The sequence below is a fragment of the Patiria miniata genome, unplaced genomic scaffold (assembly GCF_015706575.1).
Source record: "Patiria miniata isolate m_02_andy unplaced genomic scaffold, ASM1570657v1 HiC_scaffold_6, whole genome shotgun sequence".
NCBI lineage: Eukaryota > Metazoa > Echinodermata > Asteroidea > Valvatida > Asterinidae > Patiria > Patiria miniata.
Genome location: NW_024037073.1, coordinates 8,027,257 through 8,054,071, shown reverse-complemented (window position 1 = coordinate 8,054,071; position 26,815 = coordinate 8,027,257). Strand labels below are relative to the sequence as shown.

The 26,815-nt window shown below is 39.7% G+C and overlaps 1 protein-coding gene across 2 annotated transcripts; it reads right to left on the bottom strand.

The window, feature by feature from the left end:
• Window positions 1-1,952: 1,952 nt before the first annotated feature.
• LOC119743437 (tyrosine-protein kinase receptor Tie-1-like) lies at window positions 1,953-20,698 on the bottom strand. Of its 2 annotated transcripts, none has more exons than XM_038219837.1 (23): window positions 20,524-20,698; window positions 16,258-16,341; window positions 14,394-14,501; window positions 12,489-12,620; window positions 11,435-11,668; window positions 10,777-11,097; window positions 10,389-10,652; window positions 10,160-10,291; window positions 9,808-9,942; window positions 9,423-9,563; window positions 9,040-9,324; window positions 8,709-8,932; window positions 8,502-8,571; window positions 7,855-8,012; window positions 7,346-7,583; window positions 7,088-7,195; window positions 6,544-6,728; window positions 6,115-6,228; window positions 5,706-5,776; window positions 5,533-5,573; window positions 3,679-3,775; window positions 3,147-3,252; window positions 1,953-2,898 (listed from the first exon to the last, which is right to left on the bottom strand). In XM_038219837.1, the coding sequence occupies exons 1-23, from the start codon at window positions 20,660-20,662 to the stop codon at window positions 2,836-2,838; spliced, it is 3,450 nt and encodes a 1,149-aa protein (XP_038075765.1). In that variant the 5' UTR covers window positions 20,663-20,698; the 3' UTR covers window positions 1,953-2,835. The 2 variants fall into 2 exon arrangements, with proteins under 2 accessions (XP_038075765.1, XP_038075767.1); XM_038219839.1 differs by having other exon boundaries at window positions 6,649-6,728.
• Between the last annotated feature and the right edge of the window lie 6,117 nt (window positions 20,699-26,815).

The window sequence follows — 26,815 nt, the reverse complement described above, 5'->3', positions numbered from 1 at the left end:
TTTTGTTCGTTTGAAGCAACAAAAGTGCTCAAAATTAAAGAAGTGTATAACCTGATGATGTTTCAGCTCAGCTTCAGCTATATATTCCGAGAAAAACAGCATTCTAGGATCTCGATTTCAAATTAAAAGGGCTGAATTATGTTTTGAATTGGCATAACTTAAGCGTCCGATACACGTTCTCACTGAGCCGATTGCAGCTACGCCATGTCGCGCACCAATCCGACGAATTATAGCAACCGCGCGCTTCGCCGAATAACAAAACGAACTTCTAATTTAAACTTCCTACGGTGCGTCTTAAGAAGCACCGTTGGAAAGGCCTTTCGTTGATTTCTTCAAAATGGCGGCTTGCCAGAAAGAATAATTTCACAGAGAGTTTAGTCCCCTTACTATTTTTCAACCAAGTATGTTTTTCAACAATAATTACGGCAGTCACTTTTTGGATAGCTGCAAATGATGGACTCTGGCTTTAACATTCTTGTGTAATCTCTGACAAATCTGACTATTTGGCAAACGGTTGCAGTAGCGGTGTAACGGTCTCAGAATATCCGGTGTACTGACTTTTCCGATGGGGAACTTTTGCTTCAACACGCATGCGCGAAATTGCGCAATAGTGTAAATTATCGGCAACTTTCAGGTGTTTATTTTAGTTTGAGTTCTTTGTTAGGTCATTTTCTAGGTCTTTTACTGATACCAGTTCTCTGACTTTTGTCCCGAAATCATCAGCAAACAGCCAAACCGGACGATCATGGGCACTATATTAGACAGTAGGTGGCGCTTTCAGAGCTGCACAACTGCCGACGTTTGCGCGAAATTGCAAAAAGGGAAGTCGTCAAAAAGGCCACTTTTTACAAAAATGGGGGTAACCGCTGGTGAAGAAAATGGCACTCGAGTACGAAAGGGCACTCTTTAAAATATATTTGGGGAGGGGAATATATCCCCTTTACCCCCCCCCCCCCCCCTACTGGCTACGCAATTGCTATCGAGGAAATGGGTTGTACCTTATGATTTTTTTATCTTATGGCTTCAGATGATCATACAATTTTCAATCAATAAATGGACACTGACATTTTTTCATTGCTTCCATGTATTTTTGAGTATCTGCTTAAATAAGCTAACAAATCTAAACTACACATTTGCAAACATCAGAATTAGTAAGCTAGGTATTAACTGTGTAAATAATAGTCGAGCCCGAGTCCGAGTCGAAATCTCGAGTCACTTGAGTCGAGTCCGAGTCCGAGTCTCGAGTTAGTTGGTTCGAGTCCGAGTCACACGACATTTTATGCAAATCCAAGTCCGAGTCCGGTTTACATTAACGAAATAGATGTGCATGTACTTGGACACAATTACAAGTGACCGATACGTAAGTGATGTGCTGTCGCGGGAAATAGGGAAGGGCTCAGTAATTGTCATAATTTGCAACAACAAATTGAAAGTGCAGTTACATTTCGTATGTTTAAGGTTCTTTGGCATACTTAAACATTTTTCACTTGAAACAAAAGATTAAACCCAAAACACACGAATCATATTTTTTTTTGGCAAATGAAGTCGAGTCAAGTCAAGGAACTAGCGACTCAAGTCCTACAAAACTGCTATGACTTCTAATAGTTACACAATATTTTACGTAATTGAACAATCCATACAGTGGCGTATCAAGCAGGGGGGGGGGGCAGAGGGGCACTTTGCCCCCCCCCCCCCCCGGCAGATGTTTTTTTGACATTTTTTTTGTCAGCAATGGTTTAAATAAATGTTTATAGAGTACGTCTGACATCAATCCCACCAAAGAAAACCCGCTCAACAACCATTATAATACGCCGTGAAAATGTCCATATAATAACATATAGTATGCATAGTAATGGTCAGTTTTGTAGAACGCCCCCATTTGGAAGATGGGTACCAGCCCAGCCCCCCCCCCCGAATACCCCCCCCCCCCCCCCAATCCATAATATCTTATTAAAAGGATAACGAACATGTAGAACAGTTATCGTGATTATAAAGCTGTAACTGCGTATATAACTTCTAATTACTGCCTAATATTTCACATAAATGTATTATACAATTATTCATAATAGTTCATAACACTGATTAATATTTTTAATATCTAATTCATGATCGATACGTGAGATATGTTTATCCGAGTATACGTACACGTTTATCGTAAGCAGAAAAGATTCCTTTGATAGGATCCGATCCATGATAAGATTCAACACTCAAGAATAATAAACGGATCATAGCTAACAAGTTATATCAGATGTATCTAAATATCATGGCCTATCTATCTAAATCAAATCCTAAATCGTACCAATTTAAAGTAATAGAACATTTACAAAAAAATACGTGTACAAAATATACACGTATATTATTAATTAAACGTGTAAGCACAATTGTCTCATGGCAATAAAGTAGCATTATACAGAATTCGTATCATGGTTACATTTCATAAATCGTTTACTGCGTCCAACAGCGGTGCCATCTATAAGCAATGCATGTTTATACAGCTTAAACAGTGCATAAAATTTCCAAGCAACGTGCTTTAATTTTATAGACATTAATGTAATATGTGAGCTATCTGGGCTACTGTTTTTATCAAACGACAGTAAAAAAAAGAAGATAATAAATGCACTAAATGTTGTTTTCAGGTATTTCAGCACATACTTTAATATTCGAAACATTGAATGTATGTAGTGTGCAACAGTTGTGTCAATTACACATAGCTTTTAAACTAGGTCAAACGCAAGGCCCCCCCCAAAAAAAAAAATATATTAATCGCACCTCCAAGGTATATCGAAAGGCATTATTCTCTTTAAGACGTTTCGCCTTCAGTATTGTACCGTCTTTCTAGTTATCGTCAAACTCTGGTTTGATCACGTGATTCACGTCGACATAAGGTATCAAGTACATCTGGAAAATTAACCAAATGTGGATTTCTATGTTTAATTCAAACTACAAATAATGACAAAAACCTCTTAGAATGGATTTCAAATGTGATATTTGAATAATATATTTCTTGAGACAATTTAAACACACTTTTGTGAATGACCTTAATAACCTCGTAAAATTGTTATGAAAAAGGTTTCCATTTAAATGAAAGTTTGTGATAAACAAAAATGAGCGGAAACTTGAAAATGAAAAACACGGTTCGCACTTACGGTCTCATCTGATGGGTCGTTCATTTTCTCTAGCGCCGCAGTGATTTCTGCAAAACTAGGGCGTTGGCTTGGGTGTGCTTGCCAACACTTCATCATGAGATCGTAGCTAAAAAAAAGTAAAAACGCAATCAAGCCAATGCACTGAAGGTTTTGTGGAGATGCTGTGGCAAGAGTGTAATATTTCTTGCCACTTTGAAGCACACTTCTTTTTACTTTAATTATTTTAAAGATTACTCCGTGTAAAGCCAGCACAGTTTTTTTTCAAAACTTCGATTACCGACACGTCCAGTTTGCACAGCATTGATGTCAGTAAAGCTAAAACTAATACATTCTTTGTCCACGCCAAAACTTGCCTTGGTGTTATTTTTGTTCCGCTGCAGTGTGAGATTTACGTGATCTGAAATTGTGATTTTAAACACATGAACCCCTCCTGTAGTCCTGCTTTGAAAAAGTTATTTGGACTAATTGCTTACCAAACACTCTGTTTTAAATAGGGGGCAGTATATTTGAAGAAAAAAATGCTTATAGTTACATTTCATCGGCGCAGTTTTCCGGCTTGGGCATTCGGTAGCCTTCCTGCAATCGTTTGGCCAACAACTTGCTCTGAATTCCTGGATAGGGCGTCGCTCCTGCAATAACCAATTAAAATAACAATTCATCCTTCAAATAATAACATCTTTAATTGTCCATACAACATACCAGTATTAGAACCTCAAAGTTGCCGTGAATTCGAATGAGACTGTGGTGAGTATAGACATATTTTATAGAATTGAAAATGTGACTTAATTGGAAATATATGGTCACATTAAAAATGAAGATTTCCACACTGTACCACGTTTTTTATACCAACTACTTCCAAATAATAACCTATCGCAAAATTATCACACAGCCAAGTTATATATATTGCTTCCAAAACACATTCCCTCCTGCTGGAATATAACGATCTGAAATACAGGGTGGAGAAAAAAAAACCCAAATGCTGCCCTTATTTTTTTTTTTTTTTTTTGCATGTAGCGTTTTCCCGGTCTAGGATATGAAAGTCCAATTAATAAGCTTTAAATCGCTCAATGGTTCTATTTTATTTTTTTCACTAGTCAGTCGGGCTACTGACACAGACTCTTAACTAGCCCGCGAGGAACTCGATCATTCGTTTAAGCATGAAACTTTATGAAATAAGTCTGTGACGGTCACTGGGTAAAAACTTAAACTAAAACAGGAGAATCAAATGTCTTTTGAGACGGATAATTGTTTTGAATAAACTGAAGGATTTTTTTACCCATTAAAAGGTGATCCAAACGAGCCTTAATAAATCAAGAATCCATCGGATGTACGTAGGTTAACCTCCGCGTCGTTATCATTTTCGTTCTCACGCAAGTACGCGATGTGAAAACGGACATGATCCAACAAGGCAAGCTTGGAACGAAAATATAGGTCGTAAGTAAAATTCTTTTTTACCCATTTCCAACTGATTTCTCATCTATTTTTTTTTTGGCAATTTTTTCAGTCTTTTTAATAAACAGATCTTATAATTTAACCCTAAAACAGTTGATAAAATAATACACAAATCGATACAGGTTACCACTCGAGTGTCGAGTGGTAAGACATCCGCTCTAGAAATCAGGAGGTCGTGGGTTCAAGTCCCACCCGAATAATTTTTCCATCTTTCACTCGGGAGGTAACACACTGAGTATACAGTATTTAAATGAAGGGCAAAACCTAATTTGAATTATTGACCTTTGTTAATAATCAAATGTCATTTGTTTACTTTCATCTCGATATAGTTAGAAAATATCAGATGACAATTTCATTTGGTTAAAGACCTGTTGACTTTATGCCTTGTCAACTACCCAAACGGTATAATTCAAGTAATTATTGTCGTGAGCTTTATTCATAATATTTTAGTCAATCTGTCATCTCCTTTTATCTTCTTTTCATCGCATACTCATGGCAACTTAATTCATTAACTTTAATCTTTCTTATCTTTCACCTCTGTTCTTGGCTACTTGTTATAAATTTAAACCTTAAGAACTCCTATGCCCCCGGGTGATGCTGATAATAATAGCTTTTTTGAGTGGAATGTGGGGCGGCAGCGGTGAAAATTTGAATTTGCCAAGCAGAAAATGGCTTCAGTGATTTTCCATTGCACTTATGATTTGCATTTTCGCTAAATGGGATTCAGCTTTCTGCTTTATTCCCTGTGGTTCTTTTGTAAGTGACATGTACAGCTCACAACTCCTAAATAGAATGAACACAGAGTGATCCATACATTTCATTAAGTGTTATTTAGTTTATTTTTATTGGGCTTTCGTATCCTAGATCTGGAGAGCGGTACATGCAGTATTTCATAAAAAGGGCACCATCACCTGATATAAAGTGAGTTACTTACCGAATGTTGCTATCTCCCACAGCACGATCCCAAATGACCACCTGGAAAAAGATCGACACAACAAATCAGGCATGAAAAACGACTCATAATTCTAACGTGGAAGGGAAATTAACAAAACGCCCTGGGATTTCTAATGATCTTAAAGTGGTAATTGCTTTGATGATTGTACTTACACATCACTCTTAGACTTGTACATCCGACGGGTCAAAGACTCGATGGCCAACCAGCGGAAAGGAACGCGGTTCTTAGACAGCATAGTTACAAATAAAATTTGGGGGGAAAAAGAAGGTGGTAAATTAACACGATGCACTTATTCGAAAAATGTATAAATTCATAGAAATAAACAGACACTGAGACTCAGATGTCGTCACAAATTATACATAAAGTGTTTGCATGATAAGGTAATACTATCAACTCCACTTGTGTAGTATTTATTGTTACGTTTGGTGCTTTTCGAGCGCTATTGGAAACTGTGTTTAAAGAATGAATTTCACAACAAGATCAATGTACACATTACCACTGTTTCAATTCTGCACCTGTGCACTTCATTAATATTCTACTGACAGCAAGCGACAACTTTACCTTCGATTTCTGAAAGTAGATGTCTTCTCCCCGTGATAGTCCGAAATCAGAAATCTTGGCAGTCAAGTCCTCCCCGAGAAGTATGTTCCTCGCAGCCAAGTCACGGTGAATTATCTATGTTAGAAAAACATTATCTTGAAGATAATAATCAGTCATTTGCCATTTACAATATGAACCCTCACATGGCTGGGGCCCACTTATACTTCTTGGTGGAAAAGGGAAGATAAAGTAATGTATCCTGCTCAAGAACACTACGTTGGGATTTCCATTCATGCAACACCAAACATTTGTGTGGGACACGTAGCCACTCGGTTCATAAAGCCTATGACATTTTCAACCTGCAAGAATATACTTAAAGAATTTGGTATGAACCCCCAAACAAATAATCTAAATAGTGGCATATTTAGATTCAGTTGCAAGTCCATATACCCCAGTGTCAGAGAGGTGATCCATTCCTCTGGCTATATCTATGCCGAATGTCAGTAAGTTGGAGGAAGTCAGAGGTGATACACCATCATCTGACTTCATTGTCACCTGCTGCTGGGGGCGAGTACTCCTCAGGTAGTCACGCAGGTTGCCGTTGGGAAGATATTCAAGAGCAATGTACAACACGGCTGGAATAAAAAATGAAATCACTGGCCAGACTTTAAACATTTGAGGACGCGTACATTTCCCTGCGTGCAAGAAATGTGCGGTGAGTTAGGCCTGGATTACTATTTGAATTGTTGCAAATTCTTTAATTCTGAAACCACAGTTGCATGAACAGTTCAACGTTGGCGTGTAGTAAATATCGTTCTTAATAAGTGGTTTGCCAATAGGCTCCAATCATTCCTATGATAGGAGTATAGTCCAAAAACTTCCTTTATCCTTTGGAAAAGAAGGCCCGAAGGATTTCCCCTCCTGAACTTCAATAATTTATTATGAAATGTACTCACAGTTTTATCATCCAGAGAATGATTGATTATAATGGTACCTTTGTGTATACACGCGCCAATCAGACCAACTACGTTCGGGTGTGGCTTGATTTTAGACATTGTCTTGAACTCGACCAGGAAGTCTTCGGAAGCAGTCGTTGTTGCACCTGTGAGGAGAAAACGAATAGAAATTTGCATTTCAATGAAACATGTTCAACAAATCAAAAATGATGAGATCAAGATAATTAACGATTTCAATCACATAGGTTGAAGGTGTTGTCGGCCTGAGATCAAAAGCGAGTATATTTTTGTTTTACCTTTGACAGTTTTGATGGCTACTTTGGACATTTCTCTGATTTCGAGACTGCCTGCTCTCACTTCCCCAAATATTCCCTTGCCAAGGACCTTATCCTCAATCGTGAGATTTTGCCATTGGATTTCCAGTCCCGTAGCCCATGATGGTAGGCCAATGTCTTCGTTGATGTCCCTTTCAATGTCTTCTATGATTGGTGACTCAATACCATGCGTGCTCGGATGTCTGACATTAGAAAGCTCCTGTTATGCCCGGGATAAACAGAAAACAATTAAATACCACATAACAAGTGAAGCGAGACATTCGTGTTAACATTCCACACCAAAGAATATGAGTTAATTCGACTGCCTATCTTTCGAAAGTTAGTTTTCTTTTAGTTTTTTTATAAAGAGCTCTCTATATCTTTTCCCTTTTCCAAAATATCTACATTTGCCCTTTTTTAGAATGTTGATGGCTACTTTGGAGATTTTTCTAATTTGTTTTGGGTTTTTTTTCACTAAAACAAAGACTTACGATAAGTTGATCGTCAAGCTTCGGAGCACTGTCGCTGTTTCGTTTCCTCCACACCACGCAGCCGATGATGATGACAATCACAGCAATAGCTAACAATACCCCGAGAATGATGGCTGCTACGTTTACATGTCCATTGTTCGGCGCATCGGTTGCACCGGCTTGGAACAGATTAACATAATTTGTGATTATTATAAGTTGCGCCACTAAGTAGATAATCATCGGAGACGCCACACAATTGAATCACGGGCAAACATAAAACTGATCGAACGAGAGGAACGAATTTAATGAGGGCGCTATAACCAACTGGCGACGCATAAACACTACGCAGGCTATTACGGACACAATAGCTTTCAACACGTACTGTAATACGGATCGAAAAAACCCACATTGGCCCCTTTATTCCAAGAGTAATAAAACAGGAGTGGATTTGAGGATTTTAAGTTTTCATTGTACATATCTTTCTTTAAATGCATTTCTTTCTTAAAGACTTTCTTTTCTCGTTCCTGGTCTCCCTCAATTCTCCTCTACTGACTGTTTCATTGTGTTAGTCGCAATGTCAAATTGTGCTTTTGTAATTTTGATATATTTTTTAACTGTGTGTAGCCTACAGACTATTATTAAAAACAAGTTATTGTAGATCACCCTACCACCTATTTGAGTGAAGGCAGTGACCGTGTCGCTCCATGGACCAGCACCTGCAGAGGTTTTGGCCCGAACCTGAAATTAATAGAACCATGCAATTCGTAATTGTTATATTTGTTTTCATTACGATGGCTTCTGTAATTCAAGGTAACTGAAAGTACTTTCAGGGCTTTTCTTTGTTTATATGTGTTGCATATATTTGTGTTACATACCTGGACGCGGTACCTTGTAGATATTTCCAGACCATCGACGCAATACACGAGCGGCGACACACCAACGTCATTTCTCAGAGTTTGTGTCCCGGCGTCAACCGACTTCCAGTAAGTAATGTCATAGTTGGTGATGATACCATTCGGTGAGTTGGGTGGTGACCACGTGATGGTGATTGAAACGTCATCAATGTTCTGAATGTTGACATTTGGGGGCGCCGATGGCTCTGTGAAAAGCGTAAGTTTTTTTTAGAAAGCACTGTATCATTCTTGCCTGATCGTGACTTAGCAACTGAACTTCTTTATTTCCTTTTTTTTTTTTAGCAAAGCCTACCTGCTTCCAATGTGGTTACATTAATAGGTTCACTGTACATTGTAGTTTCTGCACAGGTGATGGCTGCAACTTGAAAGCTATACACCGTGTACGGCATCAAACCATCGATGGTAACTGTTTGCTTTATTGCATTGAACAGTGGCGGCACGTGAGGTCCAGATTTAACGTCTGTCAGTTTGTAGACGAACCCGGTCATCGTGCCAAAGTTTGGACATAGTGGACCTTGCCAAGAAAAAGCGAGGCTTCGCTGCAAGATGGAGGTTGGTGTGACCTCCACTGGACGAACTGAAACAAATAAAACGAAAAAAAATCTTGATGATTCGGCATGGTCTTTGTCAAAAATACCTATCATTTAGTTTATTCTGTTGCATGTGATATCGTACTTGAACATTGACAGTTTGTTCCGAGGTATGACGAGGCGCAAACACCATTGCTACATTCTCCAGTATCCTTACTGCAGGTGTCCCCTGGTGCACAGTGGCATGTCTGCTTACAGTCAGCTCCAAACGTTCCTTCAGGACAATCTGACAAGGAGAAAAGGTTGAAGCACTCTGAAAAGTAATGCACATTTTGTGTCTTCTTGTGTCGATTTTTATAAGACCGAACATACTAGAGTGTGTTGGGTCTTAACGAGACAAACATTATGTACATGTACATGTATGCATATACACAACGCCGTGTAATGATTAGGATTATACATAAATATTTCTATTCAGGTTCAATCCACATTTAGCACCATAAATAACAAAAAATCTCTATTTTGTTCACCTTGCGTGCAGTCTGGTCCTGCGAATCCTGCAGCACACGAGCATCCGTAAGGATCACGAAGACAAAACAAACGACCCCGGCAATCATCGGAGCATCTGTAAATAGCATTTTGACCGAAAACATTTCGGCCGAAAACTGACAAAAAAATAACGTCACAGTAGTAGTTGGTTGTTCATCATTTCACTGCATTTTACAAAGCATGTTTATACCGTGAAACATGCGTATGTTAAAAGCTTTGCTTCTTTGTTTCTGGCACGTTAAATTATATTCATAGATTAGCCAGGATACAAAATATTAGTCTCTGATATTAAGGAAAGGAATTATTTTAATAGTACTTGTTTATGAACAATACCTTGGCAATAATCTCCACTGAATCCTGGAGCGCAGATACACGTTCCTGTCTTGTCATCACATATACCTCCATTGTAGCATCGACGACAGGTGTTAAGGCATGACGGTGGACGCCACATACCCTCAGAACAACCTTGGTAAATTCAAATAAAACTTCCAGAGATTAAACTTGTACAAAATCATTTCAAAAAGCTTCTCATCATTGCAAAGGCTTACTTGTTATGTTTTACCTCGTACAATAAGTCTCATAATGCCATGCAGTTGTCGATTCTCCTGGTCAGACGCAAAGCAGCTGTAGACTCCTCCATCATTCACAGCAACATCATCAATAGACACAATGAGCTGGTCATTCCAAGAGGTGAGGATGTCTCTTCCATTATGCCGCCATCTATAGTTTTTGTTTGGTGCATTCACATGTTGCATCTCCAGTCGAACTGAGTCTCCGACATTTGCTATCTGAGTTCGCTTAACTGGACGTATATGGACTACACTTCCTGTAAAGACAAGGGCGAAAATCGACAGTGGATTGTAAATCTCAGTCTTGGAATGAGAAGCAACGATAATTTCCTAAGAATCTGTTGCATTTAAGATGTCTGCTTAAAGAGCAACCAGACTTACCATCTTTAGGCAGAATGATGGTCTGTATCCTCGTGTTTGTCATGTCAGCTCTAGTCGCCTCGCAGTAGAAGACACCCGTTCTGTCGATCCCACCCTCTTCGGGTAGGTTGAGCTGTCTAACCCGACATCCCAGCAGTGGATGTTGTAGCTGATTGGACCCTGACGGAAGGTCGTTACTCCCTCCTGTTGTCACTTGTCGACCGAATGAGACATCATCGGAGATACCGTAGAGACCTTTGTAAGCTGCAATGGTTGCATGGTCGTCTCCAGTTTGGCCGAGTAAAGCAGGATTAGTGACGAGAGTAAAATCCACCTCCCCGTCTATTTGAAACACAAGGTATTTGCAATATTTTGCGCTGTAATACCGTTAACGGTCTCCTACAGTTCCGATAGATTATGTATACGCATTATTTTGATACCTTCAAAATGTACTTTGTACCAATTTCTTTATCGAAATCACATTTTCTTTTATGTTAACTTTTGAAACGATCGCGCGGTCTATGATATCACGTAAACCGAGACAAATATCAGGTCCTCATCAACTTTTGATGCTGTAGACTGAATACTTCAAAAGATGTGAAAACATGAATGGCGTATGGCGAAAGAAAACTAAAAGGTAGCCGATAATCAACAGATGCTATTCAATGTCTACACTCACCTCCTCCTTCAGTATACAAGTACTCTCCAACCATGACTTCACGCATGTGAAGGATTCTATCGGTACCACGGAGATCCACGCTGACGTAACGGGCGGTGACCACTGGGTTCGCTATTATCTCAATGGGTCGCGTTGTATCGATGGCTTGCTCTTCAGTGATTGTGCCTATCACTCTGTTTGATACATGATCTGGATTCAACCCTGCTCGTACTATAGCACCTATTATACGGTAACCTGCAAGTTTGGAAGCAAATGAATTTAACATTGTTCAATTAGAGATACAAAAAAATGTCTCAACAAGCTCTTCCTTTTTTATATTCAACATGAGGCAAATATCTTATAGTGGGCCTATACCCAAATTTGAAGGGAAAAAATATGTATGCACAATCGTTTAAGCTTAAATAGTGGCCTTCAACTTAATGTGATCCACATGATATGAACACGGGCGGGAGATGACTGACGTACTGTTCAAAAAATGAAACTGTTTTCTAGAGAAAAAACAGATTTGGAGTTGGGGTGGTTAAGGCAATAACACGGACTGAATAATCGTCGGGGGACTTTATTGGAGGAAGCATTTTTTGTTTGTTTCAGCGTTGAACACATCGAACCCCTACTTCCATACGAATTTATGTCATCGGTGGGGTATTCAAAGGAATATTATAATAATGAAATACTATGACTGTTTGCTTTTGTTAATGTTTCTGTTGAAAAGCCCGATCACATACACACGAAGGCATACATGTTTACGTTACATCCATAGTGTGGACATTCGTTCTTTTTTTTTTTTCCGTGTAGTTAGGAAAAAACTGTCAAAAACTTATTTTACTCACAATGTGAAACTCTTTCAACCCAATTTTTTTCTAGAATTCCCTTGGGTGTTTCTCTTCATTTTGCAACAAATAAACCTGACCCAAATGCCTCTAAATCTTTTTTCCAGGGAGGGAAACCCAGTGTGGACGTGGGCAAGTCCTCACAACGTATCTGCAAACAGGTTTATGTGGACATCTTTAATTCGGAAGTCCACACAGGGAATGTAATGCTTGTAAAACATTACCACAGTTTCTTCGTTCAGGAATGTAACAGAAATTGTCTTGTCTGTTTAAGATGGTGATACTTCTCAAGCAGTAGACAGTTTCCAAGTCCAATCTCCACCACGGATCTGTCATTTCTTCCGCTGTGCTAAAAGCTGTGGATGTATCAGATAAGACCCAAATGTTAAATGTGTTCATAATTTGCATGTCGCACTGGTGTAGTGTCGCCCTATCGATTTTTCAAGTCACGTCATGTCATAGTTTTTATTCTTCTCAACTATAGGCTAGTTGAACACAATTTGTGATTCGTTAGAGCGTTGAAGCACATGTAACTAATCGAAGCTCCATTCTGATTCAACTTGCTAACAAAAATTTATAGAACACTGTAATCAATAAATCTGAAATTTAACCCAAAAAATTCACATATCTGCCCTGTAATTCATTTTTACAGCAGTTTTGATGTTGAAATTTCAGTTTTCAAACTGCTTTTTCTGAAAGAATCTGTTAATATAGAACATTTTGTTGTAACTAGCACTGCAGATTAACGGGTTCTGTAAATGTTCATGTTTATTTCATTTTGAACAGATCATTTTGATGTAGACCATTGTAGTCTGCTAATACAATGTAATTGTGGTCGCAGGAGCGGCGGAACGCTTTTCAAACGGGGGGGGGGGGGCATAATATAACTATAGTTATGTAGAGAGACCATTATTTATTTTTTCGCGAGAGGGGGCAACTGTTGTTTTTGATGGCCAATCTTCCATCTCGACAGAGGCACAATTTCATGAGAGGGGTATTTATACTTTCGTGGGGTATATTTCCATGTCGAGAAGGTGCACAATCCTGTAATTGCGAGAGGGGAACTTGTACTTCTGAGCGGCAGTTTTGCATTATCAGAGAGGAGACACTTTTTTGTAGCGCGATGCTTTCATACGAGGGCGTGTGAGGGGCAGTTTTGTTTTCATCTCGAGGGGGCACATTATAGCTGCGAGAGGTGCACTTTTGCTGGTCAGCCCCCCCCCCCCCCTTCCCCCCGTTCTGCCGCCTCTGTGCTGTCGTGATGCATTTTGGGACTCATTATGCGTAAATAAGAAGCTATAAAATGGTCTTTAAAATAATCCTAACATTGGTTAGGGCGTAGCCAATTCCCAACCCTCACTTTTGGCCCCACCCCACAACCTTTAGCTGTGATTTATGTGCACGTCGAATTCATGCATGCGAAGCTAGTATCGAATATAACAAAAGTTGTATCATAATCTGATTAATGTGCTGTCACAATCGCAGTGCCTGTATATCAGTCGAGGTGTTAACCATAGGTCAATCTGTTGAATACCCCTTCCCCGTCACTCTTTGTCTCAACTCCACTGCCATCAGACAGAATGTATCGATTCCTCCTCATCCTACCCTTGTCTTCCATCGGATCCTTTGATCCGTCCTTTGTAAATCCCCTGTTTTACATTATATTCTCAGAACATGCATCATCTGTTTCATTGCGTTATCTGTTGCAATACTGTTAAAACTACAGGAAATCTGAGCAAGGATAGCAGTAACCGTTAATGATCGAGCCTGAAAGCCTGACGGTATATTTACATTAGCTGGTTGGAAAGCCAATTAACAGAGTTGAAAATGCAAGTGATGTTTCCTGTTGAAATACCAACTTACAGATGAAACTGAACAGATTTAATGTAAGATAATTTTCTGTTTTTTCCCCCAACTATTCTCTAAAATCAGTTTACAACACTTTGAGTAAATCTAAAAGTGTAGGGCGACGCTTCTGCCATAACTTTTGATGTAAAGTTACAGAATTATTTTGTACAGTGTTGCTTTGGTTACTTAGTGCTCCATACCTACAACAATCATCAATTACATGTATCGAAACATACTTTTCTTCCTTCTTTTAAATTTAAATGTGCTCTTAAATTACTTACCAGTTTGCATGTATGTGTTGAGATCGCCATCCACAGCTAACCCTGCCACTTCAGAGTCGGCGGTTGAGCTCTGTGTAGCCGGTTTTCCCACAACGTTTAGTGATATCACTGTGATTTCAGATACAGCATTATTGTTTAGCAAGTTATTGTGACCAGTTTTCAAGGGGCACTCCGTCCTTGAAACCACCCAATTGGGCTACAAAACGAATTTAAAACGAAATGATCATAACTAAAAAGAGCATTTACAAGTAGAATATAAACGCCCACGCAACCATCCTTCAAAAAAATGACCGGTTTTTGTGTTGCGAGAGAATTTAGGGTTTAATAGTAGCCGTTTAGGATTGTCACTATGTCCTAATTATTCAGTCACTTGTATGCTTAAGAAAATCTTATTGAAGTAGGGGTGTGTAAGAAGAATCACCAAAATACATTTTTCAAAAAAAATAGAATATAAAAAAAATATACTAAAATATAGGAACAAATATATTACACGATAGGTATTAAAGATTTATGCAAATTAAGCATATTTCCACTAAAAATTCAGCTTGGTAACCATCATTTTATTTTCGGATTCAGCAACCCACAATTAAGTAAATAACTATATTACCAACTTCTACTCAAAATGCCTCTTCTTGTGACTTTTTGAAATATCGCCTAGTCTAGAAGTAGTGTAAAATCATTTTAAAACACTTTTGTAAAATCATTTTACACCCCCTGATGCAAAACTAAAAAACAGCAAAGTGTCGATGCTACTGCCTCAACTTTTGATGGAAAATTCCAGAATTATTTTAACAATGTATATTAAATGGTCTGACAGATTACTGGGGGCAACGTCAAAGAAGCAGACTTATATTTACGGCTGAAAATACGTATGCATTAGGTTGGTTTCCTTTTAACCAAACAGGGAACAATCTTTAACATACAAATTTCGGCGAATTCAGGACGATTTACTCCTTTTATTTCTTTCTGTAATGTAATAACTGAAGGTACCCCTAATATATAAATAAAAAATAAGAAACGTAACATTTTAAAACAAAAAACGGTTACTGTTATGTAATAACAGGTAGGACCGTCATGTAATGTGAAAGTATGCATTTACTTGATCATATTGTTTAAACCTGCGACCCTGCTACCCAGCAACCTTGCGACCGGGTTGGTCCCCGATATGCAATCACCGTTTATGAATGTGACCTCTTTTTTTGGTGTTTGGACTTCGAGACTTTCCTCAATGACCACACACAGCATGAAACATAGATCAAACGTCACCCTTGATCCACCGGCAATATAACTTACGTTTTAAGTTTGCCTCCCTTGCAAATTGTGCATTTTTTTTTCAAAGAAAGAGAGAGAAAGATAAAGGGAGTGTGTGGACGTGGGAGAAACGAAAACAACAAAGTAAACAGAAAACTTCAGCAACAATAGGCAAGCTTTAATAAGTTAAGAAAAAGTACCGATTTTGTTCCCAGACCCCAAGCCAGGATCTTATGCTAATACGCATGCTTAACTGTTGAGATGGAATCTAAAACAAACTTCTGTCCTAAAAACAAAGGATTTATTTCCCCCTTTTCAATAAGAAAAAAAATCTAGAAATCACATAAAGCATTTAATTTAATTGACTTTGTGAATCGTTGATTCTACGAGAAAAATACGCACTGCCTTTCTGTGTCCTTTGAAGTTGGAAATCCTGCATCGGAACAACTCGCGATATGTGCGTGAATAATGGGTAGAAAACATGTATTACAACTACTGATGCAATGGAAGTACATCATTTGTTTTCATCAATCTCATTTCAAGTGAGGTTCAAATGCAACATTCTACTTTTTCGGACTTTTTTTTTAGAAAACCGCTACATTACGCACTTTACCTTTGCTAAGAGACACAGCAATCAGAAACAGCAACACACTGGCACGGTACGGGCGAGTTAGATAGGCCGCCATTGTCGTAATCACTGCACGAGGAAGTATAAAGTGGACAAAATCAATAAAGACATACTGTGGCGTGTACAAATAATTATGCACTTATCAGTTTCGTGTTGTTGAACCGATTTTTCCCCAATAAAGCAACGTTGTGTGTCATAGGTTCAACCTTCTGTGGACGTCACATATGTTTCACATGGGTCATTCCATGTCAGACCAACGCACTTTTTTACCTCATGTCTTCCGATTTTGATAAAAAATTGCTTTGCTTGTAGGTCCTGATGAGCAATGATTGCACACCAATTTTTAGCCCGATCCGACCTACCATATGGTCAGGGCAGAAACCACAAAAAACTGACATTTTAAGAGTCAAATACCACCCTTTTGGTGGAAATATGTCAAAACCATGTCAATTTTCATCGAAAATATGCGAATTCGGTATCAAAATAATAAGAATTGCAAGCTCAAATCAACTCTTTTGTCAAAATTAAATTTTTTGAAAGTAGGTCACGTGACCTTTAATATGTTATCGTGACCTTTGACCCAATTTATGTACAAATGTATCATTCCAAAAATCAACGAAATTCAAATGACTTGATACAGCATGTCTTCCTCTATCAGAATCCACTAAAATCAATTGGGGTCTTCAAAGTTTACAACTTTATGACTATTTTTGTACAGTTGGTAGGTTACAAATTGGTCAATTTATAGACTTTATATTAGAAATCTATCCACACAACTTACTGTTCTGTTTCTAAAGGTACTTAAATAAATCTTGGTTTGGGAATTTCTCATGTTTAGGGCTGATGAGGTCAAACCAGACTCATAATATAAATTATCAGCAGTGGCGCACCAAGGATTTTGCTTTTTGGTGTGTGGGGGCCTCATAATTTGTTTGTTTTCAAATTTCTGTAGAAGATTGAACAAAAAATACCCAAAAATCAAACAAACAAATTGACAACCTTGGAGGGGGTAGATTACAACCCCTCGAGCCCCCCCCCCCCGCCCCCGTTGCCACTGATAATTAGTTATCCCACGAGTGCGCTTTGAATTGAGCCCCCCCCCCCCCACCCCACCCCGGGGTGCCACTGATAATTAGTTATACCACGAGCGCGCTTGGAATATGAAACAATGCAATGCTGCTGTGACCCATTTGCGACCCGACGCACTACATTATTCCGTGTTCCACGAGCACTAGTGGGCTAACGAATTTATCTTCAAGCAAACTTGACGTCGAATGCTTGAGAGTCGATTGTCATCAGCAGTTACTGTTTAGGGTACGCAACAGCTCTATGCTTTCTACCCGGACCCAGTACAGCGGACACACATCCAGGTGAAATTTATCTTGAAGGAAAAAATTGCCAAGTCTGTGAGACTCATTAAATTTTAAGAAGGGCAGTGATGAATGAGTAGAAAGGTAACTTTGATTTCGATATTGAGTATTATCTTCAAGCAACCTTGAATTCTAGACCCTGATTAGTCCATCTATAGCAATCACAGTGTGATTTGATATAATACTGCACAAGCTACATTGCACCCCATATATCGAATGTACACGTACATGTATGTATCGTGTTCTTTTTATTTGCTGCTGAACGGTCCGATACATCCCTCACCACATACAATGTACGCATTCGACGTCAAGTTTGCTTGAAGATAAATTCGTTATGGCTCGTGGAACACGAAATAATGTAGTGCGTCGGGTGGCATATGGGTCACAGCAGCATTGCATTATTTCATATTCTAAGCGCGCTAGTGGGATAACTAATTATCAGTGGCACCGGAGGGGGCTCGAGGGGCTGGAACCCACCCCCTCCAAGGTTATCAATTTGATTGTTTGATTTTTTTCATTCTTCTACAGAAATTTGACAACAAAAAGCTATGAGGCCCCCCCCCCCCAAAAAAAGCAAAATCCTGGGTGCACCACAACTGATAATTTATATTATGAGTCTGGTTAGACCTCATCAGCCCTAAACATTAGAAATTCCCAACCCAATATTAATTTAAATACCTTTAGAAACAGAATAGTAAGTTGTGTGGGTGAATTTCTAATGTAAAGTCTATAAATTGACTTTACATTATCTTTTATAATGTAAAGTCCGAGACTTTACATTATAAACTTTATGAATGACGTCACCCTAAGGTTGCTGAACTTTTTGTTTTGACGCTGTGGTAAAAAACACTTGGACATGCGTGCTAAAAAAACTAGTTTACGCTTCGTGATGTGCACTATTGAATAGGAGCACAAAGCGTGGATGTGTTTTTCAAACTAAAATGGTCGTTTTTGGCCGAGCACTGTCAATGACAAATTTCATCCCTGTAGAAAGCAGAAGATGTCTTCTTTCATGTTCTGATCACCCCAGATTTGTACGTTGCCCAGTTTTAAAGATATGCCTGTTTTGGTCTCTCAACAACGCACGCGCATATATACTGAGCGTTTACACGCAGTGTTGCGATGAGCAAATGTCCAAAACTTTTCCTTATGCATACCACGAATCCTTTTAAAAAAAGGATTCATTTCCCACTTTGCAATAAGAAAAAAGATCTGGAAATCACATGAAGCATTTCATCTAATTGACTTTGTGAATCGTTGATTCTACGAGAAAAATACTGTGGCGAAACGAGCTATACACCCTTTGTGGCGGGAATAACTAGGTGACCCGACAGTCTGACCTGATCGAAGGATGGAATTGGACCTGGCCTTAACCCACAAAAATATTTATAAACCTCGCGCAAGGATGAGCTGTTACCCTGACGCAAGGGGGGGGGATATAGTTAACGAACGGCGGACTAAGCCTAGGGGCAGTTCGTTTGGCGGAAATATACCACCGATCTGCGATTAAGTACTTGACTTTATTGACAAAAGAGGGAACTAACTTATTCAGATATATCCAACAGAGAGCGGGACTACATAAGCTTCACAGTGACCAGTTAGTCCAAGACGTTAATCAGTTAGTTTATTCCTTTAGCACACTTCAAATATAATGTCAACGCGTCACCATTCAATAATTTATACAACGATGAATCTCACAGTTCTGATGAATCCAGGTAAACCTCGGTGTTCGAATTAACACTGATAAACCTCGTTCTTAAAAAAGCACTAGTAAACCTCGCTCTTAGAATAAGCACTAGTAAACCTCACTGTGATAATCTAGTAAACCTCGCTGTGATAATAAGCACTAGTAAACCTCGCCGTGATAATGAACACTAGTAAACCTTGCTGTGATAATGAACACTAGTAAACCTCGCTGTTAGCTGAGGGGTCAACTGCACCCCTTGTCATTAGCTTATACAATTATAATCTTCGTTCGGCTCTTGGGTCAACTGCACCCTTTAGCTTATACAATTATAATCGTCTGGTTCAACAGGGGTCAACTGCACTCCCTTATGATTAACTTGCACAATTATAACTCACAGCTTAGCGGGGTAATTCACTTAAGGTAAACCTCACTTGGGTATACCTCACCTATACTTCTCGGGGTTCCTAGTTTATAAAGTGGTCGTCTGCACCACCGACTTAAATACGGGCTAGTGTTCTTTCACTTAGCACAAAATAACCCTAATGAGGTCTACAATAACAGAATAGATTTATACAATACAACACGGTCCTTGCTACTTGCTTGCCCAGCGAATTACACATGCGGGGTACTTAGTAACGTTTCTATGACCCACCGGACGATAACAGTAGCCCTCTGAACGTTAACCCAGTAAATTTACCTTCGGGAAACTCAGGATTCACAGACTTTACAGGGCCGCAATCAACCGTATCTACGCCAAAATTGCACAGGACCACGGCATGCACTTCCCTCCACAAAGTCACAATTAAGCGGGTTCCCAGGCAGGAAAAGCGAGCTCTCAGTTGTCCAAGTCTGCATCAACCGCAGCCACGCCAATTGGCATAGATCAACGGCAGACAGACCTTCCGAACAATCTTAGCTAGACTATTTCCTCAATGGGCAAACAAGCCTACGGACTCACAGGGCAGCTATACTGCAGCCACGCCAAATGGCACAAACAACGGAAGACAATCCTTAAGTCTGAACTAAGCCTAACTGTTCCCCAACCTTCAGATTTACCCAGGGTCCGACTATTATCCTAACTCAGGCCCTATATTAAATAATCCCGACTTCTTAACAACAACCACCCCAAATCTTATTAGATAAGGCCTGAAAATGCACAGGGGGATGTAAACAACGAAGTCCAGGTTTACTGACCGATCACACCAGGCGCGCTGGGGCTTTCTCCCGCTCCGGTACGGTCCAACCACGGGAACTCAGTAAAACGCTGACAGCTCACGAGATTGCTCGATAATCGCTTGTTGCACAACGCGGTCTCTCCCAGGAGTTTACTCATTGAAGTCTCTCAGAGCAGTTTTCTCATTGAAGTCTCTACCACGAGTGCCGAACCCACGCCAGGCCACGAGGCAATCACCCCATCCCAGACCATGCCGGACGCACGCTGCTGATTGGTCGCTGCGCGATATCACGCGCTTGTTCACGCGGTACATGCCTGCATAATTCATAGCCAGACATGCCCATCAGCCTAGTGTACATGCAGGACGCGCATGCTGATTGGTTGCCCCACAGTATCACGCGCTCTAACGCGCGGGCTGACGTGATGCTTTTGAGGCTACACTTGATATCAGTCTACACATACCCCTGTTTCGTTACAATACCGCACTGCCCTTCCGTGTCCTTTACAGTTTGAAATCCTGCATCGGAACAACTTGCGATATGTGCGTGAATAATGGGTAGAAAAACTTGTATTTCAACTAATGATTCAATGGAAGTACATCATTTGTTTTAATCAATCTCATTTCAAATGAGGTTCCAATGCAATATTCTACTTTTTCGGACTTTTTTTTTAGAAAACCGCTACATTACGCACTTTACCTTTGCTAAGAGACACAGCAATCAGAAACAGCAACACACTGGCACGGTACGGGCGAGTTAGATAGGCCGCCATTGTCGTAATCACTGCACGAGGAAGTATAAAGTGAACAAAATCAATAAATGCATACTGTGGCGTGTACAAATAATTATGCACTTATCAGTTTCGTGTTGTTGAACCGATTTTTTCACAGTAAAGAAGCGTAGTGTGTCATAAGTTCAACTTTCTGTGGACGTCACATATGGGTCATTGCATGTCAGACCAACGCAATTATTTACCTCATGTCTTCCGATTTTGATAAAAAAATGCTTTGCTTGTAGGTCCTGATGAGCAATGAATGCACACCAATTTTTAGCCCGATCCGACCTACCATATGGTCAGGGCAGAAACCACAAAAAACTGACATTTTTAGAGTCAAATACCACCCTTTTGGTAGAAATATGTCAAAACCATGTTAATTTTCATCGAAAATATGCGAATTCGGTATCAAATTTATGTACAAATGTATCATTCCGAAAATCAACGAAATTCAAATGACTTGATACAGCATGTCTTCCTCTATCAGAATCCACTAAAATCAATTGGGGTCTTCAAAGTTTACAACTTTATGACTATGTTTGTACAGTTGGTAGGTTACAAATTAGTCAATTTATAGACTTTACATTAGAAATCCACCCACACAACTTACTGTTCTGTTTCTAAAGGTACTTAAATAATCTTGGTTTGGGAATTTTTCATGTTTAGGGCTGATGAGGTCTAACCAGACTCATAATATAAATATCAGCAGTGGCGCACCGAGGATTTGGCTTTTTGGTGTGTGTGGGGGGGGGCCTCATAGTTTGTTTGTTTTCAAATTTCTGTAGAAGATTGAGCAAAAAAAATTTTCCCAAAAATCAAACAAACAAATTGACAACCTTGGAGGGGGGTGGTTACAGCCCCTCGAGCCCCCCCCCCCCGGTGCCACTGATAATTAGTTATCCCACGAGTGCGCTTTGAATTGAGGCCCCCCCCCCCCCACCCACCCATCCCGGGGTGCCACTGATAATTAGTTATCCCACGAGCGCGCTTGGAATATGAAACAATGCAATGCTGCTGTGACCCATATGCCACCCGACGCACTACATTATTCCGTGTTCCACGAGCATAAGTGGGCTAACGAGTTTATCTTTAAGCAAACTTGACGTCGAATGCTTGAGAGTCGATTGTCATCAGCAGTTACTGTTTAGGGTACGCAACAGCTCTATGCTTTCTACCCGGACCCAGTACAGTGGACACATCCAGGTGAAATTTATCTCAAAGGAAAAAATTGCCAAGTCTTTGAGACTCATTAAATTTCAAGAAGCGCAGTGATGAATGAGTAGAAAGGTAACTTGGATTGCGATATTGAGTATTATCTTCAAGCAACCTTGAATCCTAGACCCTGATTAGTCCATCTGTAGCAACAACAGTGTGATTTGATATAATATTGCACAGCTATACTGCACCCCATATATCGAATGTACATGTACATGTATGTATTGTGTTCTTTTTATTTGCTGCTGAACGGTCCGATACATCCCTCACCACATACAATGTACGCATTCGACGTCAAGTTTGCTTGAAGATAAATTCGTTATGGCTCGTGGAACACGAAATAATGTAGTGCGTCGGGTGGCATATGGGTCACAGCAGCATTGCATTGTTTCATATTCCATTGTTTCATATTCGTAGGATAACTAATTATCAGTGGCACGGGGGGGGGGGGTTCGAGGGGCTGGAGCCCACGTCCCTCCAAGGTTGTCAATTTGTTTGTTTGATTTTTTACAATATTCTACAAAAATTTGAAAACAAAAAAGCTATGAGGGCCCCCCCCCCAAAAAAAAGGAAAATCCTGGGTGCGCCACTACTGATAATTTATATTATGAGTCTGGTTAGACCTCATCAGTCCTAAACATGAGAAATTCCCAACCCAAGATTAATTTCAGTATCTTTAGAAACAGAATAGTAAGTTGTGTGGGTGGATTTCTAATTTAAAGTCTATAAATTGACTCATTTGTAACCCACCAACTGTACAAAAATAGTCATAAAGTTGTAAATTGTGAAGACCCCAATTGATTTTTAGTAGATTCTGATAGAGGAAGACATGCTGTATCAAGTCATTTTCATTTCGTTGATTTTCGGAATGATACATCATTAGGCCAAAAAAAATACACGGTCTCTGGTCAGTGCACGCGTCGATTTTAATCATGCGTGGCAACCTGTGTTTTTTTCTCCAAATTAACACGGAAGCTACAACAGCGCCCTCTGTTGCCGCGCCTCCTCAAATGTTTGTTCCAAGGAGCACCAAGGAATGGGGAAATTGCACCAAGGCAAATGATAAAGAGCACCAAGGCAAATTATGGAGGACAACAATGTATAATGAGACACAAAAAAAGCAAAATAGTACCCACCTTGTCTGTACAATACAAGCTTGAAAAAAAAGCCACAAAAAAAACCCCAAAACCGCCTCGCCGCATCAATTCCGGAACTTCGGTCTGACCAGAGACCGACTATTTTTTTTTTTGGCCTTCCATAAATTGGGTCAAAGGTCACGATAACATATTAAAGGTCACGTGACCTCCTTTTCACACACAAAAATGAATTTTGACAAAAGAGTTGATTTGAGCATGCAATTCTTATTATTTTAATACCAAATTCGCATATATTCGATGAAAATTAACATGGTTTTGACATATTTCTACCAAAAGGGTGGTATTTACTCTAAAAATGCCCGGTTTTTTGTGGTTTCTACCCTGACCACATGGTAGGTCGGATCGGGCTAAAAATTGGTGTGCATTCATCGCTCGTCAGGACCGACAAGCACAGCAATTTTTATCAAAATCGGAAGACATGAGGTAAAAAAGAGCGTTGGTCTGACTGGAATGACCCACATGCAGAAACATGCAGAAAAACGCTGCATGCCAGCTTATGTACTTTTGGTTTGCTTCAACTGAAAATCCTTTCTGTACCGCAGATCTTAACCTAATCCTTTTGTTAAGGGAAGTTGTGCATGGCCTATAGGTTCACGACAAATGATCAGAGGATCAGGGGTTCGAATTTAGCCCCGGCCATTACGTGGTGTCCTTGCCTCTCTACACCTAGGACCATCAGGGGGACCGGCATTACTGGCGATGGACGGACTTCCCATGCAGGGGAATATGAGTGGTTTCGGGCCAAGGAAACTGAAGCTAAACGCTGGCCTAATGGGCCATATTAGCTCCTGATATACTTTACTACTACTTAGGCCCTACTATTCAGGAACTGGGTTGTGCCTTATCGTTGTCATCTAATGGCTATGGATTAACTTAATATTTTAAATCAATAAATGGACACTGACATGTTTCATTCTTTCTATGCATTGTAGCGTATCTGCTGGAACAAGCTAACAAATCTAAAATACATTGATCACAAACCTCAGCAATTAGAAAGCTCACCAACTGTGTTTATAATTTGTAATAATTACCTAATATTTCACATCATTGAAGTTGATATATATTTAAATTAATCTCTTTACAGTTCATAATGTTGATAAATATTTCTAATTTATGATTCGTATACGTCTCCTAAGCCACATTTTTTCGTTGACGTCCCTTTCAATGTCCTTTACGCTCGACGCCTTGGCCCAGGCTGGTATAAGCCAATGTCTTCGTGGATGAACTGCAAATAAACTGAACAATTTCTATTGTCGATTTGATGTTCATGATTTCACTCAGGAAAAAGATCTCTTGCAAGACTCTTTCAAAATAATGCCGATCATGATACTATTTAATAATAGATGAGATTGATGTAAGAAATAACGCTTCAGGACCAAACGGTTTAGGTACCAGAATTCTGGAAAATATCATCATTCTCTGGTATAACACAGGGAGTGTGCTATGACTATGAACGTATGCGGCACGAACGGTGTGAAACGCTTGTATCGTTGGTACCCACGCTATTTTTACCATGTTTTAACACATGAGTGGGATCAGCGAACTAGTAGACGATCAGCTGTTTCGAGCACGCGACATGCATGTGAGTCGACGTTCAATTGTCATGATTGTTGTGTTTACTGCTGTTTGTCTTCGTGATTTTTTACATAAAAATCCAAAGAATCAAAGACAGAGGTATAACAAATCAATTGTTGTCTACTGTGATTTGAGATATGGCGTTTTGAACACCCTCGGGGAGCATAGCACCCGGTCCCTCGGCTTCGCCTCGGGTGCTATGCGCCCCAGGCTTCGGGTGTTCAAAACGTCATATCCCACATCACAGCAGTCAACAATAATATTGTTAAATGTGTTGCATGGCTTTTTCTGAAATTTCTTCTCAAAGATGCAGGCTCTTATTTAGACAATTTTCAATTTGCATACCGCAGCAATACAGGGGGTCGATGATGGGGTACTAGTTTATCTTCATAAACTGTACAGTCACCGTTGGACAAATCAAAATTCTATAGATCTATTAAAGATTTTTCTAGTGCCTTTAAAACGATTCAACCTCACATTCTAATAAAAAAAAACGCAAGCAAATAAATGTGTCTCCAAAAACTGTACAGTTGATTCATAATTGTTTGCTGAATAAGCCACAGTGAGTAAAAATGGAGACTTTAATTCTAAGGTCAGGATGATAAACACAGGTCCCCCTCAAGGATGTGTTATCTCACCGCTGTTATTTTATACAAGTGACTGTCTCTGTTCCAGCCCAATGTGTAGTTTAATGAAATACGCAGATGACACAGGCATTACATGCTACTTAAAAGATGACCCACGCAATTATATATCGGAGATTTGTTGGAGATAGCACAGTTTGTGGATTGGTGTGACCGTCATGTTCTTTACTATTAATGTGACGAAAACTAAGGAGATGATCGTAGATTTCCGGCGCAACACTGGACCTCACAAACCTGTTTATACTAACGACAACGAAATAGAAAGGGTTAAAGCGTACAACAACCTTGGTGCTATTTATTGACGACAAACTTAACTGGAACAAAACACCCAGGTAGTTATGGTAAGGCCATGCAACAGATGTTTTTCCTTCGTAAGTTCAAACAGTTCAATGTCGATTTTACGTCTATTTTATCAATCTATGATGAGCATTGCTGCTTGTGACATATTCGGCATGTATGGTTCACTTTTAGACAAAAACAGGGACAGGTAGGTTTGATTGCGTCCGTAAAACTGCCCTGCGCTCCGTAGGTCTCACCTTGTCAACGTATGACAAAATCTTCTCGGAACGTGCAAGTACATTACATTTATTCAATCAAACCCACCCACTTTTTGATTGTTTTGTTTGTAGGGGGCCAAAGGGGGCCATGCCCCCCCCCCAAAAAAAACCGAACCCAATGTTGTTGTTTTTGTTAGTGACCTCGCAATAAAGGCAGGCAATGAGTACACCACCACGCACCACCTTTTCCTCAAAAAACATTGGTTAAAGTAGTCAGAATTGCCCAAATCGCACCACTGAGCATGTAGAATCAAAAAAAAAAAAACGGGGGCCTTAAGCGGGCCCCGAACCCCACGCCGTAATTTTTTTAGACCTAGACCAAACTTTTTTGGCCCCCCCCCAAAAAAAAATTGTGTTCTGGATCTGCCCTTGTGTTGGTCCAGTGTGTTT